Source organism: Podarcis vaucheri (genome assembly GCF_965113315.1).
Source record: "Podarcis vaucheri genome assembly, chromosome: 1".
Classification (NCBI taxonomy): Eukaryota; Metazoa; Chordata; class Lepidosauria; order Squamata; family Lacertidae; genus Podarcis; species Podarcis vaucheri.
In genome coordinates this window covers 31,021,763-31,039,751 of record NC_138759.1, presented here as the reverse complement: position 1 = coordinate 31,039,751, position 17,989 = coordinate 31,021,763, and the positions used below count along the sequence as shown (strand labels likewise).

General features: G+C 40.6%; 1 protein-coding gene across 6 annotated transcripts in view; it reads right to left on the bottom strand.

The window, feature by feature from the left end:
* POMT2 (protein O-mannosyltransferase 2) overlaps nucleotides 1-17,989 on the bottom strand; it is a 50,808-nt gene that overhangs the window by 27,621 nt on the left and 5,198 nt on the right. For all 6 annotated transcript variants that reach the window (XR_014222013.1, XM_082232821.1, XM_082232817.1 and 3 more), the window contains exons 7-16: nucleotides 16,684-16,790; nucleotides 15,376-15,458; nucleotides 13,496-13,605; nucleotides 12,268-12,334; nucleotides 10,450-10,519; nucleotides 9,363-9,441; nucleotides 8,217-8,368; nucleotides 4,238-4,329; nucleotides 3,728-3,804; nucleotides 1,409-1,480 (exon numbers count right to left, since the gene is read on the bottom strand). Coding sequence is in view for 5 of the 6 variants with exons in the window: in XM_082232821.1 (XP_082088947.1) it covers nucleotides 1,409-1,480; nucleotides 3,728-3,804; nucleotides 4,238-4,329; nucleotides 8,217-8,368; nucleotides 9,363-9,441; nucleotides 10,450-10,519; nucleotides 12,268-12,334; nucleotides 13,496-13,605; nucleotides 15,376-15,458; nucleotides 16,684-16,790 (909 nt within the window). In the remaining variant the exon portion in view is untranslated. The remainder of the gene's footprint in view (nucleotides 1-1,408; nucleotides 1,481-3,727; nucleotides 3,805-4,237; nucleotides 4,330-8,216; nucleotides 8,369-9,362; nucleotides 9,442-10,449; nucleotides 10,520-12,267; nucleotides 12,335-13,495; nucleotides 13,606-15,375; nucleotides 15,459-16,683; nucleotides 16,791-17,989) is intronic.

Below are 17,989 nucleotides of genomic sequence, written 5' to 3'. Positions count from 1 at the left end.
GTTTTCCATAACAATAAACATCTGTGTAAGAAAGAAACCGGAACAATGTATCATATGTGGTGGGAGTGTGGACTTATCAAACAATTTTGGAATAATATATATGAGAAAATTAAAAAAAAAAGTTTAAAATATCCTTTATTAAAAAGCCAGAAGCATTTCTTCTAGGCTTAATTACCATGATATTCCTGGTAATAAAAAGAAAGTATTCCTATATGCAAACAATCAGAGCAAAAATTAATAAAAGAATGGGACTGTGTTAAAGAGTATATGAAAAAACATTGTTCAGGAATAAATATAATGATCTGTGATGAATGAAGTTTGCAGGCATAAGGAAAAGAAAAAATAGTTATGAAAGGCATAAAACCGGAAGGAATAAATGTACATATACATATAATACAACGGAAAAGCAAAAATGAAAATTTGAAGTCACTAAAGGATGGAAGGAAGTCAAAATGCATGTATGTATGTATGTTTGGTTATGTTTTGTTATAGTCGTCGTTTTTCCTTGTTTGTTTTTCTTTTTTTCTTTCCCCCATCCCCTTTGTTTTAGTTTTCTGATTAATGTTTTATTTTATTTTTATCTTATGTTGTAACTTGGCATGGAAAAAAACAACAACAATAAAAATCTGTAAGATCAAAGATTTCCATAGGGATCCTCCATTACAAGACAGAGAAATGTCTCCAATGAAATAGTGTTTAAAGCCCTACATTTAAAACCCACAACAGTGTTTAAAGCCCTAAATGACCCAGGCCCAAAAAATCTGAAAGACACCTCCCGACAGATCCTTCTGGGTGCTAAGATTGGCAGAGGAGACCCTTTTGGGAGTTCCGCCACCCTCAAAAGCTTTGGGGGAGAGGTGGCCCAGGCAAGGGCATTATCTGTGTCACCCCCCTATCCTGCTGAACTCCCTCTCCATAGAGGTGAGTCTAACAACTTCATTATGCTGAAGACACACCTCTTTACCCTGGCCTTTGACATTTGAGATGCGATTTTTTTGTGATTTTTAAAGTTGTACTAATACTGTTTTAAACTGTGTTTTAATTGTTGCAACCTGCAAAGAGTGGGTAATAAATTGGAATCAACAGAGTAACAATAGTGTAGCTTCTATAATCAAACCTCATAATTATATGAGGAACTATTTCAGTCTTTGCTGTTCCGATAGTTGCACAGCAGCAGCCCCTGTTGTCTGGGAGCCAATGGTTATTTAACATGTCGTTCCTTAGCAGCAAGAACCACGGGAGGGCAAATCAGAACTGGTTTTCTGCAAAAGCCATTTAAAGCAAGCCTTCCGAAAAATTCCCAGATACAATTGAAGATCAGCTCTTCACAATGTCACCTTGAAAACAATGAGATACAACATAAAGTTAAACAAGTTACAGTGCCTCAGAATTTGTTTTGCCCACATACTTGGTAATTGATAGGCCAGTGCCAGGGTTTGGATGTGACTTCATTCTCCTTTGGTTTGAGGCCACTGTTCCCCTACAAGGAAAAACAACAACTATATTCAGTTAACAGCTATGCTGCAATAAATATTCTCCCTCAATATATATTGATATACAAGCTTTTACTTGTAAAATGAAAACTAAAAAGACCCTTACTGTATCAGACAAAGTGCATAAATACTCCAGAGTCCTGTTTCACAAAGTAGGACATGAGAGCCATAGCTCTCCTCCATCAACTGATAATACGAGACATACTGCCTTTGAATCAAGATAGCTATCAAAACTTGTAGCCGCTGATACTTATCCTCCAGATTTGCATGTGTGTGCAAGTTACAGACCCCTCTTTTTGCAAAAAGTCAATAGGCCTTTTTGCATGTCTAGATGAACGGCATATAGATCTTTCCTTGGGAAATTCTCTCCCGTTACTGTAGTCTAGAAGTGAACGAATTTCCCGAGGAAATATCTAAATGCCGTTCACAAAGGCATGCTAGGCTTCCCCAGATAGTAGTGGAACAGATTAAACCCAGGTACCTATGCTAAGGCTACCATGTCTCTCAAAGACCTGCTTCTTATTAGAAAAATGTCTGAGGAAATAGCTTGTTCTAAGGTTAAGCAGCAGAAGTTCCATAGCTCAAACATTCAAAACCCCGAAATAACAATGCTGGATCAAATCAGAGGTTCTTTGCAGCAAAATCAGAGAAACACAAGCATTAGGTTCTGTGTTCACATGGCAGGGCAAGGGACTGGGTCTATAGCTCCATAATAATGAAAGCTAAACATGTTGCAAAACTTGATTTTATTCAGTATCTACAGGAAGGGCTAAGGCAGGAGTCTAACAAGGGTATATACTAATTATTTATCACAGTTAACCACCTATATTCTAGCCAGATTGTACATTGAGGGCCTTTGCCATTTAATTTAAACTGGCTAAATACCATTATGTATATCTGGCAGCTGGAGCACACAGCCTTAGACAGACACTCATGTTTACAAGAACAATTCTCTTTCCCATGCAAAGTATTTTCTTCAAATGTATGTTCTCTCTAGGCAGCCTCTGTCTCAGAGGGGAGGAACAACAATAGATGGTTATCATAACCCTGTGTGTGTGAGCTTTGCAGGGACATAAGGCAGAGCACCACTGGAGACAGAATGCTGGAACTAATGGACCTTTGGCAATCCTTATGACATTAACAAGCATTTGCTCAAAAGCTAGTCTGTGTTCATGCATGCACACATGTACTTCTATTTCTTGTCAAATATATTCACACTGCCCTCTAGTGGAGGCAGCCTAAAAACTTTCACACAACAGAATTTAATGAGATCACTATCCAAACAAAGGGGAAGGGTTCAGAAGCCTCCCTGAAGAGAAGATCTCTACAGTCCTTTATTGTGAAATCTCCCACAAGATCCCACCGGGTTTGCTTTCACTCTGGAAAGAAACTATCTTTAGTTTAGATAAATTGAATTATTCTTACAATCTCAGTGTGCGAAGCTTTGAGGGTTCTGAGTTGCTGTTTTTGGTAACTGCTTTTTAGAAAAATCAACAAATATAAATAATGTCGCTTCCTTGTCGAGAGGAACGTATTAATAGCATTGCTATGAAAGAGAGTTAATACTAGTTTTTTATTTCTTCAGCTGTTACGTTTGACAGCTTCAGATAAATTTGACGCCTACACAAGGACGTTTCTTAACATCTCAGGATAATCCGACTCTCAGTCAGAATCAGGATGACAAAAATCTTGGACACAATGATAACTGGTGGTCTCAAATAGGGAGGAGCTGTCTGGACACAATACTCCAGGGGCCCAGCTCTTCCCTTCATCCATAACATAGCTGTCAACTTTTCCCTTTTCTTGTGAGGAATCCTATTCAGAATACGGGAATTTCCCTTTAAAAAAAGGGAAAAGTTGACAGCTATGATCCATAAGCATTCTCACGCACACATGAAAAATGCAGAAGAGCTGCACATACCTTTTAAAAATGTGTGGCTTTATTACTTATATCAGCATACTATCAATAGCACACACAATATGTCTCTTCCTTCATTTATTGGCACAGTCTTCCCCATATTTGATGGATGCCAGAGATTTGTGAAGTACCCTCACTGATCACACAAGATGTCTTGAGAACTGCACTATTAAACATAAACCTGATGAACCCCATAATGCTTCTTCTATTCCAGATAGTAGCCAAGTTGGCACAGTTAACGCAGAAATAAAAGGAGTGTTTTTCTACAAAGGAAAGAAAGTTACAAACAAAATGGAACCCAAGCCAGTCTACCTACTCGGATCATAACCATGTGAGACTCGAGCAGAATCTCTGGAAAGGAAGGTTTCAGAACATCCAAACTGATATTGGGCACTATGGAAAAGAAGACAGTTTAAAGTGGGATCTCACATGTTGATTCAGTACATACATTAATGATACATAGACATTCCCTCTGCATTAAATTAGGTCCCAGGTGCGGGCAAAGGTCAGAAGGTGGTTGTTGGTGTTTTTTTTTTAAAAAAAGGACAATAAACCCATGAAACACGATACCTTGAAAAGCCATCTTTCCCCCACTTTTTCCTGCTGTGCACTAAAATGTCAAACTAGAATCTCAAGAAGCTTCCTTGTGTGTATAACAAAGACATGCTTAAATCCAGTCATTGGGGAAATTATTCAGGAATTCTAATTCTTAATATTTTGCTTCAATTGCTTTATGGAGCTTTCCCTCTTCAAAATTGACAAGCAATAGGAAGGGGAGGGGAAATCTTAATATTTTGATGACAAAAAGGTACATTCAATCACATACACCTGGGATTAATGTGATCTTCAACATTCCAGAGAGAATTAGGAGACTCCTTCTGATATGGAGTGCAGGTGACTTCTACCTGCTCCCAGCCCCTGTGAAACAAGAACCATCAGTAAGTCATCAATAAAACTTCTGAACTTGTCTATCCCAAGTTGCATTCATATTCCATAACATCTCTTTGTGTCAGAGACCCTTTTCTTACAGAAACATTGGCCTTTCAGAATGCACACTGAACCAAAAAACAATCTAAGGGAATCAAAGGTCATATTGAATTGCTGTTGTAACTGTTTTAATTGTAGTGCTGTTTTAATGGGCTTATTTTCTGATATATTTTAATTGTGGATGTTTATTTTAATGCTTTGATGAAATTGTTTGTGTGTTTAATTAGGTGTGTTTTACACTTGTAAATCATTGAGATGCCACCTTGGCAATTAAGCAGTATATAAAATTAATAAACCATCACCACCATCCTCTAAGATAGATACACATACATATAAATACCGTACATATATTTATGTTCTAGTTGCATAACTTAAACCAGTGCTTTTTTTCCTTAAAAATAAATAAATTAGTGGAACTCTCATTTTCCAACTCATATTGAAATACTGCCCCTCAATGAGGCCAAATTTAGATTCACAAAATGTTTAGGGGTATGTGTACCCCTGCATCCCCCCAGAAAAAAAGCACTGACTTAAACATTTAAGTTCAAGAAGAGTTTGGATTTGATATCCCGCTTTATCACTCCCCGAAGGAGTCTCAAAGCGGCTAACATTCTCCTTTCCCTTCCTCCCCCACAACAAACACTCTGTGAGGTGAGTGGGGCTGAGAGACTTCAGAGAAGTGTGACTGGCCCAAGGTCACCCAGCAGCTGCATGTGGAGGAGCGGGGAATCGAACCCAGTTCACCAGATTATGAGACTACCGCTCTTAACCACTATACCACACTGGCTCTCAAACAGTGGCCTTGTTTACACAAGCACTGGACACAGCCTTTTAAAAAAAATAGAAGAAACAAGTTATATGATTAGAATTGGCAATGTGCTCACACTTTTTAAAGAAAAGCTTTAGAAACTGTACCTTGGTGATTTACAGATTTGGCAGGGTGCCATAAATGCATACCCCCCCCCCCATTTCAAAGGAAGACTCACGCATCCTTTCAAAGGCATGGGAATAATTTTACATCTGTAAAGTGTGAGAAACAGACCTAGGATAGCCCACATCTATGGTGACCCTACTAAGAGGAACAATCTGCTGTCAAGTGAGGAAATAGTAAACTGTATATGCAGTAACAGCCAGGCTCTTGCTACATGAGGAATACTCTGGAAACCAAACCACACTCCCTGCTCCTCACACTCATTTAATCTTTACTAGGCAACAGTTCCCCTGTTTCTTGTGTTTATATGTCTTGTTAAACTATTTTAAAATTGGTTTTATCTAAGTACATTGTTCTCTTGCTAGTTTGCTGGTTCCTGAAGTGGAATGACCTGGAATGAAAGAGTGCATTTTCTAATGCTCAATTATCACAATGGTTTCAGGTTAACTGCCTTTCTAGCTAAAAGATGTCCGGGCTTGACAGCCTTACGAGTTCAGCCTTGACAAGCAGATCCACTTACATAGAGACCGAAGCACACATCTACACCATTGTGCAGGCAGAGGACAGCCAAAGCATTCAGAAGAGCTTTTTGTTCCCCGCACCTGCTCTTCCCTAGCAACTTGCACAACAAAAAAGTCCATTGATCCTTTTTGTTAGAAAGCAATTATATTGACTGTTCAAAACATGTGAACTGGCAAGTAAATAAGCCAAACGTTTTCAGAGGAGAATTTTCTGCTATTACAAAGCTTTTGGTACAGACAATTGCATGGCAATTAAAACTCGCAAGAAGGATGGCTAAGGAATACTATGTATAAAAGAGAAATAAATGACTGCTAGAAGTTAACTGATGCTTTCTCTCACACAGCATATAAAAGGCAAGTTCATTTAAGGAAATTCACTTAAGATTCCTGCCTTCTCCTCCTGCTATATCACATGCCTGATTCTACATTGCTCAGGAGGGTCCCCCTTCCAACCTCTGGAAAGGTGTTTTGGAGGCTGCAGGTGGCTACAGGGAAAAGGATGGGGCAAAAATCCTTCCATCTGTGAACTTCCTTAAATTAACTTATCTTAGGATCCAAATTAATAGTGAGGACTTTTATAGTAAACAAACACCTACAAGGCAGCACAATTGAGGGACAGAAGATAAGCGACATTTGGGCTTCGGCCCTAATATTCAATTACTTTGTCCTATTTCTTAATAAAGAAACAAGACTGTGCTCAAAAAGGAACAGGCAGTCAGATATGGGGCTATGCTGAACAATACAGTGGACATTCTGCCTTGCCCCACTGAGCCAGAGAGGTCCCAAGAGGGCACTTAGAAGCCAAGGGTCTGCAGGCACTGTGCACTGCCTGAGGTAGATGTGGTTGCTGTGTCCTGCTAAAGACTTTGGCAGGGGTCTGGGTTGAAGCCTGAGAGTGTTCAGAGCATGATGGCCAAAGAAAAGGTTTCTGGCTCTTCATTTAAATGGGGCAGGAGAGGAGGAAATGGTTCTCCCAGTGGTATCTTTTTAAAGTGTAACCTGGTAACATAGTAACCTGGCAGAATGGACAGTTATTTTAAAGTAACAGTAGCCAAGTTAAGTTCATTATATAGTAACCTTTCAAACTAAGCATAACCCTTCATTTTTATTATTTGTTAATCAAAGCTAAAACACATATTATATTGTTGTTCTGCTTTTAAGTGGTGCCTGCACTGCTTTTGCCACAGCTACTGGTGAGTGATCTGAGGTTTATTATTAACCAGTCATTTAAATATATACGGTGGCAGAAGGGAAAATAGGTTTGAACAAATAAGTAAATGGGTGTAAGAGTTGAAGTGAAGTGGGAAAAGAGTAGCTAATCCTTTGACAGTTTGGTGACCACAAGGTGGGATTATAATAATAGCTATAATAATCCCTAACAAGTGATGGCAGCCATGTGAGATAAATAAATAAAGGGATACTTTGCAGGCATAATGAATAGCACAATCAGGGAAAGAACACTGGATGGCTTGGAAATGCTCTCAAACACATTTTGAAAAGATTTTATGGATGTGTTTTCCTCATACTCAGGGATATGACAGACAACCATATTTGGGACTAGAAAAGAACTCATTACTATGCTGGATTGACAGTGAGCTGGTTGCAATGGGGCTTGTCTTATTACTACTATGATTGTTATTATTTCCTGCATAGCTTGCCGTGATCGTATAGTGGTTAGTACTCTGTGCTGTGGCCACAGAAACCTCAGTTCAAATCCAAGTCGCAGCAGGAAGGAATGTGCATGTTTTGAGCCAGCATAGTATAGTGGTTAAGGGCAATGGAATCGTAATCTGTTAAACTGGGTTCATGTCCCCGCTCCTTCACATGCAGCTGCAGGGTGACCTTGGGCTATTCACACTTCTCTGAAGTCTCTTAGCCTCACTCACCTCACAGAGTGTTTGTTGTGGGGGAGGAAGGGAAAGGAGATTGTTAGCCGCTTTGAGACTCCTTAAGGGGAGTGAAAGGTGGGGTAGCAAGTCCAAATTCTTATTCTTACCTGCCCTTTGCTATAAGGTCGCAGAACAGGTTACAGCAATTTCAAAACACATTATTAAAAACAGTTTAAAACAGATTACCATCAAAAGAACAGCATGGATCCTGAAAATATATATCTCAAGTGACAAAAGCCAAAGAGTAAAGACAATGTTGCCGTTCCTGCTGCACGTGACACTGGTCACTCACTTTATATCATCCCAAGCTCAAGCGTCGGAAGAGCCTTCAGCAATGCATCTGTTTTCTACAATGCAGCCCCAAATGCACTGAATCACATATTAAAAAGGAGGAAATCAAGAAGGATATGTGCTGTCTTGCTCTGGAGGTCCCTTCAGGCTCAAGAATTCCATGAAAAATGACTCCTGGATATTTACCATTTTGGCAACGTCTTCCCAGTTGAACCCAAGAGGCAACCTGTAGCCACGTGAATCAGCCTGATCCGACTACGTAGCACTTTGATACGCTTCCCAGTCTTTCTTCCCACAACCTCAATTCGCCAGAAATCATTGCAGTCTCCAGTTCCATTCTAGGAAACATGCATACCAAGAAAGCGGGGGGGGGGGGACACACACAGACAAAGAAGAGCTATTATGAATGAGAGAGGAATGGGTTTCTGAAGCTTCAAGGCAGTAGCAGTACTTGTGAGGGGCTAATGAGGCCCTTCAGCACTGCCCTATCCAAACAGCAGCAGTAAGTAGCCATTCCTCATAGGGGAATTGCTCCAGCCACTTTGATCATCTTGGTTTATTAACCAAGGCCTGTCTTATGGTTGCAGATCATAATTAAGGAGGAGACACCTTAACCACAATCTGGGGTAACATGCTATGTCAAAACTTGTGTCAGCTGCCATACTGCACTGTGTTAAAAGCAGCAGCACAGTGACTGTGAGTGAGCCAGCACTGTCCCAGTAGACCATAGTTTGGTTTACTGTGGTGTGCAATGTTTTTGCTGCTCTTTTTGCCTCCACTTTTTTAGGGCCAATAAATAAACTGCATTGCTGCTCCCCCACTCTCCCCCCCCCCACACATTTGGATTAAAAAGTTACACAGAACTGTTAGTTGACTGCTGAAAAGGTTTACCACAATACACTTTTTCACCTCACAAGAATGAAATAAGAAAATCTTTTCATAAAGGTTAATAGTTGTACATCCTTCAACCTAGACACCAATAGGTCATAACAAGTGCAGAAGACAATAAAAATCAGTCAAGCTGTTTAAAGAGCCTTAACTCCTTGAAGTCGAGCGCTGGCACAGGTAGGCTTTTGTATTTCATGTTACATCACTGTAGTTTATATGAGGGTGAGGCACTCTCAGTATTCTCCAAGAATCTCAAGTGTTTCATACAGGGTTGTTGTTTTTAATATGAGCTAAAAATTCACACTGCAGCTTCCTGTTATTTATGAAAGAATTGTGGATTTTGAGCAGCTTAAAAGAAAGAAAACCCCAAAAGGAGAAATAACCCTTTGTTCTGGGAATATATTCCAGGGTGGGCAGAATCAAGTTTTCTCTTTGTTCACTTACTATGCCATACCCAGTGACCTGAAGATGCTTTCTTGTCAAGGGGGCTTCATGAGGGTGACTGTGCAGGTTTCTAGAAGTCCTAAAGTTAAAATAAAATCACATTGTTTGATTTTATCCCTAGAACAGTTTGAGCGCTGAAAACTGATTTCAATTAAAGAAAACTTGGTTCAAACATTTTCTGTCATCTTCAACACAATTGAATATGGTGACACTACAGAGACGTTATGCCAAGTATACAGGCGGTGACCATTTTAGGCATGTCCAAATGACATGTGATTGCCGATACGCGGGTCCTTCTGGGCCCAGAAGAGGGCAGGATGGGGGCGGAGAAGAATGGGGGTTGGGTGGGGCGGAACGAGGTGAGGCCAACTTATGTGTGCTCCGCTGACACGCACAGGGGCCGGGAACAGAACCCCCTTTCAAAATGGTTGCCACCGGTTTCTGTCAAAATTTGCATGTCAAGATTACTATTTACAGTGAGGTCCACATTCTCTCTCACGGTAGCAGATTCCAGGAATACTAGTGAAGTTAATTTCTTAGCGCAAATAAAGAGCATCTAATGGCACTTCAAAGACTATCAGGGGAAGAGAGAGTCATCAACAAGGTCTGTTCTAACCATGGTGTAGTTACTGGCAGACCAGATATCTATTACCATAAAGGTAAAGGTACCCCTGCCCGAACGGGCCAGTCTTGACAGACTCTGGGGTTTGTGCGCCCATCTCACATCTATTGGCCGGGGGCCAGCGCTGTCCGAAGACACTTCCGGGTCACGTGGCCAGCGTGACAACGCTGCTCTGGCGAGCCAGAGCCGCACACGGAACGCCGTTTACCTTCCCGCTGGTAAGCGGTACCTATTTATCTACTTGCCCCCGGGGGTGCTTTCGAACTGCTAGGTGGGCAGGCGCTGGGACCGAGCAGCGGGAGCGCACCCCGCCGCGGGGATTCGAACCGCCGACCTTTCGATCGGCAAGCCCTAGGCGCTGAGGCTTTAGCCCACAGCGCCACCCGCGTCCCTATCTATTACCATACTCAACCAGAATTGCTACTTCAGGCCTTTAGCATTCCTCACATTTCCTAAACAGCTTACTCTTTGTGTTCCAAACGGATAACGTCTCCATGCCTTACAAACTCCACAGGGAGGGAAGCGTTTGAATGATCTGGTGAAACAGAAGAGGTCACAGCATGAGATCTGAGGCTGATGGAAAAGATGTAAGAATGCCAATATCAAACAAACTTGGAAAGCATCATAAAAATATCATCGTTCCAACATCTCTAGTTCAAATACAAAAAAAAACCCCTGAAATATTTCCAATGACTTTCCAACATTATCATTATGATAAAAAGCTTCTCTAACAAAATGTATCGCCAGTAAGACAGCATTCTTCCCAGGATGCCACAGAATCCAAGTGTTAGAAAAACATTAAAATTCCTGAACATTCAAACTGTGGCCGCAACCAGCAAGATGAACAAGGAGCTATGTTCAGCACTAAAGACAAATTTCCTTTTGAAATATTTCATTCTGATCTGACCAGATTTTAATTCAGATAGATTACACAACTACTAACTTGGGTCTGAGTCTCTTGTGTTTATACTTTTATACAAAAGGGGTAACTACGATTTAATTTTGCACGAATATATTTCAATTTGAAAGTATATAAACCATCTGTTAAACTGATGAAACAGCAGGCAGCAGAGATAAATCTGGGCATCTCTCAGGGGAGTATTATGCTGTAGATGCACCACAGGATTAGATCAGGAGGCACCACATTTTATTTTATACTTTGAAATGGGCCAGCTTTGCCACTGCCCAAAAACACAACCTCAAATGCTTATCCAATTCATCTATGTTGCCGTTCCTAGCCCATGCCACCAAGAGGCATGCATACCAAAACTTGCCTTCCAGCACTACTGCACTATTTATAAAGCTTGCAAAAACCTTGTATAATGACCTCCCCACAATAAGGAACCGAGTTTATTATATATCAGATCTAATCTGCCACTAGACATGGCACAAGACAGTTCACTGGAGTGGTTGGACTGGGACCTGGAAGACAAGAGTTCAAATTTCTTCTCAGCCATGAAGCTCACTTGGGTGACCTTTGGCCAGCTATGGTATCTCAGCCTAACCTACTTCAGAGGGTTGTTGAGAGGATAAAATGGGGAGGAAGAGAAAGCATGAATTGCTGGGATAGCTCAGTCGGTACAGTATATGACTCTTAATCCCAGTGTCGTGGGTTCGAGTCCCACGTTAGGCAAAATATTCCTTTATTGCAGGTGGTTGGTCCATTCCAACTCTACAATTCTATATCCTATGTACGCCACCTTGACCTTCTCAGAAGAAAGGTGGATATGAATGTAAAAAATGAATTATAAAAATAAGCAGAAGTGGCAAGTGTGCCCCTCCAAGGCAGTCTTGAGAAGACTCACAAAGAAATACTAGAAGACAGATCTTGAAGTTCTGTGTTTTGGCACCCATTCAGGACAGGCAAGTTCACAGGACCTGAGAACAAGTAGATGCTGCCCTTACTTCCATAGTCACAGACAAGACCACAGACATGAAAGGGCAGAGAATGGCATCCACACTCCCCTTTACCCAGAACCCAGTGGACCATGCACCATCAGCAAGGAAGAGATGCACCACTGAATATGCTGCCTCAGAGGGGTATCAAACACAGCCCAGTTTATACAATAAGTGAAGGAAAACGATGCATGCTACTTGGAATGCCTTACAGGAGGAGAGGCAGAATATAAATGTAACAAACAAACAAACAAACAAACAAACAAACCAATAAAGTAATCCCTCAGATTTAGAAAAGAAACTAAAACTCCTAAGGAAAAGGGAGATCAATTATCTTGAAGAAGGAAAAAACCAGTTACATATTACACCGTTTTATTCTCAAGTTACCTGCTTTCAAGTTGTGTTTCTTTATAATCCACAAGTTATTCAAGTCCTTATGCAAATATGCAGTGACCTAGAAGCACAGAGAAGTCATTGCATTCCATCTCTTCAAAAATACAAGCAGTCTAGTCTTTGTGTATTCACTACAAAGGCAATGCTATGCATTTCTGAATGACCCAAGTTTGTAACCAATGCGTGCACGCGTACACACACACACACACACACACACACACACACACACAAAGCAATTGCAGTTTGTTGTGAATAGCAGAATAGTTACTGCTTTATGATTTATTGTATTTTTAAATGCATTTTTAAAATGCATTTTCCAAAGAAGCCAAATCCATGTATGACCCAAGATGCATATTTGACTTTGGGGGTGTTATTTCCACCCTGTGACACTTCACCCCCCAAGTGACCAGTTATTTCTGTGCTGGACATAGGCTTTTACATCAATGTGTTGTGCACACAACTGTGATACAATATAATATTTGAAGTCAACTCTATTTGAATTAAGAAATGCATGGAACCAGGAATCTATACTGCCAAAGTCTAGAGCGATGCTCCCTGCCTTATTCTCACCCCTGTCCTGTGTTAGTCTTCCTAAGAATTCACCCTGGACTCCTTGGGTTCAATATCACTGCCATATGATGGAAGTGCTTTTGGAGAAGACTTGTATTCTAATGATTGTGTGAACTACTCCAGTCCTGCAAGCAAGTGGTACAAGACCTGCGGGAACAGGGGAAAAGCCTAGATAATCCATAACCCAGCCTCCTGTTCACCACACTGGCGAACCAGGTGCCTCTGGGAAGGTTACAAGCAGGGCATAAGTCCAATAGCCCTTTCCTGCTGTTGTTCCCTAGTGAGGGGTATACAAAGGGATACTGCCATCAAGACTAGTAGCTACCGATAATACTAACAGATCTCCTCAAGCACTACATGAGACTTTCAGCCTGCAAAGATGCTGGAAAAAATCCATAGCAAGAGAGGAACATGAAACAACCATTATTTGTACTAAGAGGACATGAAGCAGCTGAAACAGCACAGATTTTGACTTCTAAGCCATCTAGAAGTATTTCTGCAAGGCACTCCCGTGTCTGAAAACAACACAGGAAGGGCTTATACACCTGCCAACTTCAAAAGCAAACGTGCACACACACCTTTCCAGTGTTTTAGTCACATGAATGGCTTACGGCAACACCAGCAAAATGTGACATTCCAACAATTCACTGACCTGCTGCTGCCGTGCTCCCACACCCTCAGGATACAGGTGCCAGTGTGAGTGAAGGTATCCGCCTGCCATACGAAGGTTTTTCATTGTTATCACAGAGCCATACGCCAAGTCTAAAGGAAGAGAGCAATGGTTTAAGGTGGTTCACTTATGACGGTATTGCAAATGGAACACAAATAAGTTGTGTTGTTAGTTGTCCTCTGTGTTACAGAGGTGCAAACAGCCTTCACTTGGAGTTGAGCATTTAGTGTTACTGGTCCCATGCTGTGGAATGCTCTTGCAGCAAACATTTGACAGGCATCCTTCCCCCCCCCCCTTCCATTCTTCTTACTTTCAGACACCTCCTCTTGGAGCCTCTCTTATGGCAACAGGCCTATGGGATTATCTAAAATGTCCCAAATAGCCAGTCATTTTAATGATTGTTTTGTATTGCTTTTAAATGTGTTTATGTTGCTATATACTACCGTGATGTTTTGGGAGAGGGCGGTGTATAATTTTGCGAGTAAGTAAAACATTTTGGCACCTGTGTACTGGAAATGCTTGCAAAAAACCAGCCACAAGGGTGCGGGGTATACAGTCATTAACCATGACCAAGATTCCACTGTGCTGTGAAACTGCTGCCACCACAGAATCATCACGTGGCGGCCATCATGGTCTGATGTGACTGCAGCTGCTATTTCAAGAAAAGTTCAACTTTCACTAGTCCACATTGACTTGCATTTTAAAAAAAACAACTTGCAGTATCATTTATCATCCTTTGCAAAATCCATTGGGAAATCAAATTCTCATAGATATAGAAGCAGATACTTTAAGATGTGGAATTTGAGGCAATGAGGGAGGCATTCAAAGACATTATTTCAGAATAGTCCACCCGATCTTTTAGGTTTAAGAAGATAACAGCATTTTTAAAAGATATGTGCCTTCATTAATTAGGTGAAATAATTCCAGAATTTGCTTTTGCAGATACAGCCAACTTTTCTTGGAAAAACATCAGAAACCCACACACTCCACCTGCCCCCAAATATTCCTGTTGATTTCTGCAGATTTTAAATCACATGTTTCTTATTCTTTCTAGATGTTTTGCTTTTTCTTCCTGTTGTGCAGGGAGCAGAGAATCAAATAACCACAGAAGAAACACTCTGACAGCACATCCTTAGCTCATAGGCTGAAGTGAAGGAGGTGCAGTGACAACAATTTATTCCCCCCAATTATCACTGCCTCTCTGAACTCCCACCTCTCCTGCTTGGGTACAATAGGGGTCCACATTTCCCCAAAACTCTGTTAACTGTACTGGTAACCAAGTGCCACTTATTTAATGTAACCAGAGGGTATAGAATGATTCAGGTAGCACAACAGCTGTTAGGCAACAGTCTCACCCTACAAAGAAAAGATGCCAGTTGGGCGATCATGTGACTACTGAATCAAGATGACAAACATTTACACTGGTTTCAGACACCGTCTGCCAATTTAGTTTAACAGATCAAGATTTCCCCAAGGTGGTGCCAGGAACTACAAGTTATTTTAATCCAATACAGAAATATATAATTAAAAGTTACTGTTCCATTCGTTTGTTTTTTGCATCTTTTGAGGTTCCATCAACTCTCTCATTATGCATTTTATATGCTTCCGCCACACTTGTGCTCAGTTCTAAACTTTCCACTCCGAACACACAAGTGACAAAGATCAAAATGATCAGAAATAATTCCAAGGTGGTTCAGATCACCATTCCAAACACACTAAAGAGCAAAAAAAATGTGACAAATACTTTGCGTTTGCTTTAGCATCCACCCCGTGTTCTCTTAAAATCACAGGAGAGTTTTTTGTTTGCTTGGATACAGAGTGTTCATTAGAGCATTGGTTCCCTCAAGTATCTAGATACTCACACTCTGGAACAGACATGTTATGAAGGTTGTTTCCAATCAGCCGAGACTGAAATCCAGAGCTGAAAAAACCATCACCAGGCCCACTGGGGAAAAACCAAGTGTATGTAAATTATGCGTGCGTGGAGACAAATGGAAAGAGTTTTAAGCATATAATTTAGTAAGCAGGAAACATAACAGCACTGGCCTGTCAGCGCACAGGATGTTCCCAATTCCTTTGATATCTACAAAAATCTAGGTCATTTGGCTGACACACAAGCAACCTTCAGCTACCTTCAGATTTACATCAATTAAGTGATCAATTGTGCCCAAGTACAATGCAAGTAAACAATCCTGAGGAAAGCCTAATTTAAGTGAGATATTTGGTTGAGTATTTCCTAAAACACCCCCCAGACTTGTGCATGTACCTCAAACTTACATGCTGACCTGCAGGATTAGAACTTTTCTGGCCCGTCATTTTTCTTCACTAGTGGGGTTAACGGCTTACTCTTAAGCATGACAAACAGGTCTAGGCAGTAAAATGGGAGTAAATACTGTGGTCAGAAGCTTGGTGAATATTGTCATTTTAGAAGGTCAATGGTATTTGACAGAGACCAATATCCAGCAAAGTCATACACAGCATAAACCACTGAATTCAACATGCCTATCACCCAGAAAATTGACTGGTGAATCGCAAAGCCAACATTGGCTCAACTACTTTGGCTAATACCACTTGTTGAAAAGTGTGACAGATTTTTTTTTTAAAAAATAAAACAATCACTTTTCAGTCTTCTTTCCATTATTTATTAGTAAAGGACAATGTAACATAAGAGGTAGGCAAGTGTCCATAACAAAATCATGAAACAACCATGCCTGATCCGGTCACTCAAATGCTAACTGGTCAGTGATGATAAAGCCACCATGTCTGAAGACACAGGTCTACACTCAAGACTCCGCATAAATTAATGCACACATGGATCAGGTTAAATATTGAGGCATAACTAAACAGAGCTGGAACACCATGTAGAATTCCTAAAACAGCTATTACCATGACTTGCCTGCCTTGCATAAAAATACAACTTCATTAGAATTATGGCTCAATTCAAACATTGCACCAGAGCTTGTCTGCTTTCATGTTTGTCAATTCAAACATTGTGCCAAAAGTCTGAAAAATAGCTAGCGATACCCTCAAGCTTCAAACCCACTGGCTAGCCAATTGTCAATTATGGTTTATCAGTTAAGCTTCCTTAAGCATGGTTTGGCACAATGCCTGAATTGAGCTAATGTTGTCCTATGTGTGTTTCTTTCTGACAGAAAAGTGAGGAGAAATACCTTCTATTTAGCACTGCAAAATGAACAGCAAACATAGCAGTATAGAGAGCAAGTGGCAGCATAATGAGGCAGAGCACACGAGCCAGGAAGTGCCTCCCCAGAGTGATCTGCAACAAAGAATTCAGAACAATTGCAGCACCATTTAGGCAGGTTTCTTTATACACATCTCTTGAGTACACCTAACCAAGCAAGCTATAAGGACTGCACCAATTGGCTACTCCATCAATTCCTCTTGTGGAGTTAGTACATTTATTTGCATATTGTTAAGACTCATAGAATTTTGCTGGCAACGGCACAACTCTAATTACACTGCAGCCATCTGCAGGCAGGAGACTTAAGGAAGATGAATTTGTCCTATTTCAAATGTAATTAACTGGCCTGACATTAGAAGGAGACCTTTTCAGAAGCTGATACTCTATGTCTTTGGACTACACTTATTTAAACCAGGAGAGGCAAACCTCATAGCAGAAAGAAAGTTTACCCTATATAGAAAGGATAGTAGGTGGAATAAATTGGATTTTGTAACTTCAAACAATCTGAGAAGCTGACCCCAGAAGAATAATAGCACCTCTAAGATAGGCTTGAATAAACAGCATTATGGATGGCAAAAAGCCAATTTCCTTGCTGCTAATGAGACACAGATTTAATAGCATTTATCACCAAGGTCAGCCTGTGTCATAATTGATGACTTCTAAATGCAGGCTAAAAATAATTTAAGCCCACTGCAGAATTCAGCTGCTACCTTGACAAGTTATTTAAGTCTGGAAAAAATCCTCTTTGTGAAAAATGAACTGACTGAAGTTTCATCTTCAGAAAAGTAGCTCAACCTGCAGAGCTTGCAAAACCCATAAGGACAGCTCTAAACTGGTAACTAGGAATAATGCATTGTGTATGCCAAAATCTAATCTGCAGACTATGAACTGTATCGTCGTACTGAAGGTCAAAACAACTTCAGGTTTCCCATTACAGCACATTAGATACAGCAAATCAAAGGCCTCTATCTAGCAGCATTTTCTCATAAAAAACTATTTGCAGAACTCTATAGTGTATGCTTAACCTTAGGCTACTCAGTGCAAAGTCGAAATGAAAACAAGAACAACTCAGGGGACAACAGTCTCCTTGAATGAACAACAGCAATATTTTAATGTGTAATGCAGAAGGATGCTTTATATAGATTGTCAGACAGTTTTTAAATATGTTCTGTCATGGTCATCACTTGGCTCCAATACAGTAACCACTGGCTGACTGAAGCAACTACAGCATGGGTTCTAATTGGCTGCAGGAAGCTCCTGCACCTGATGTCCAA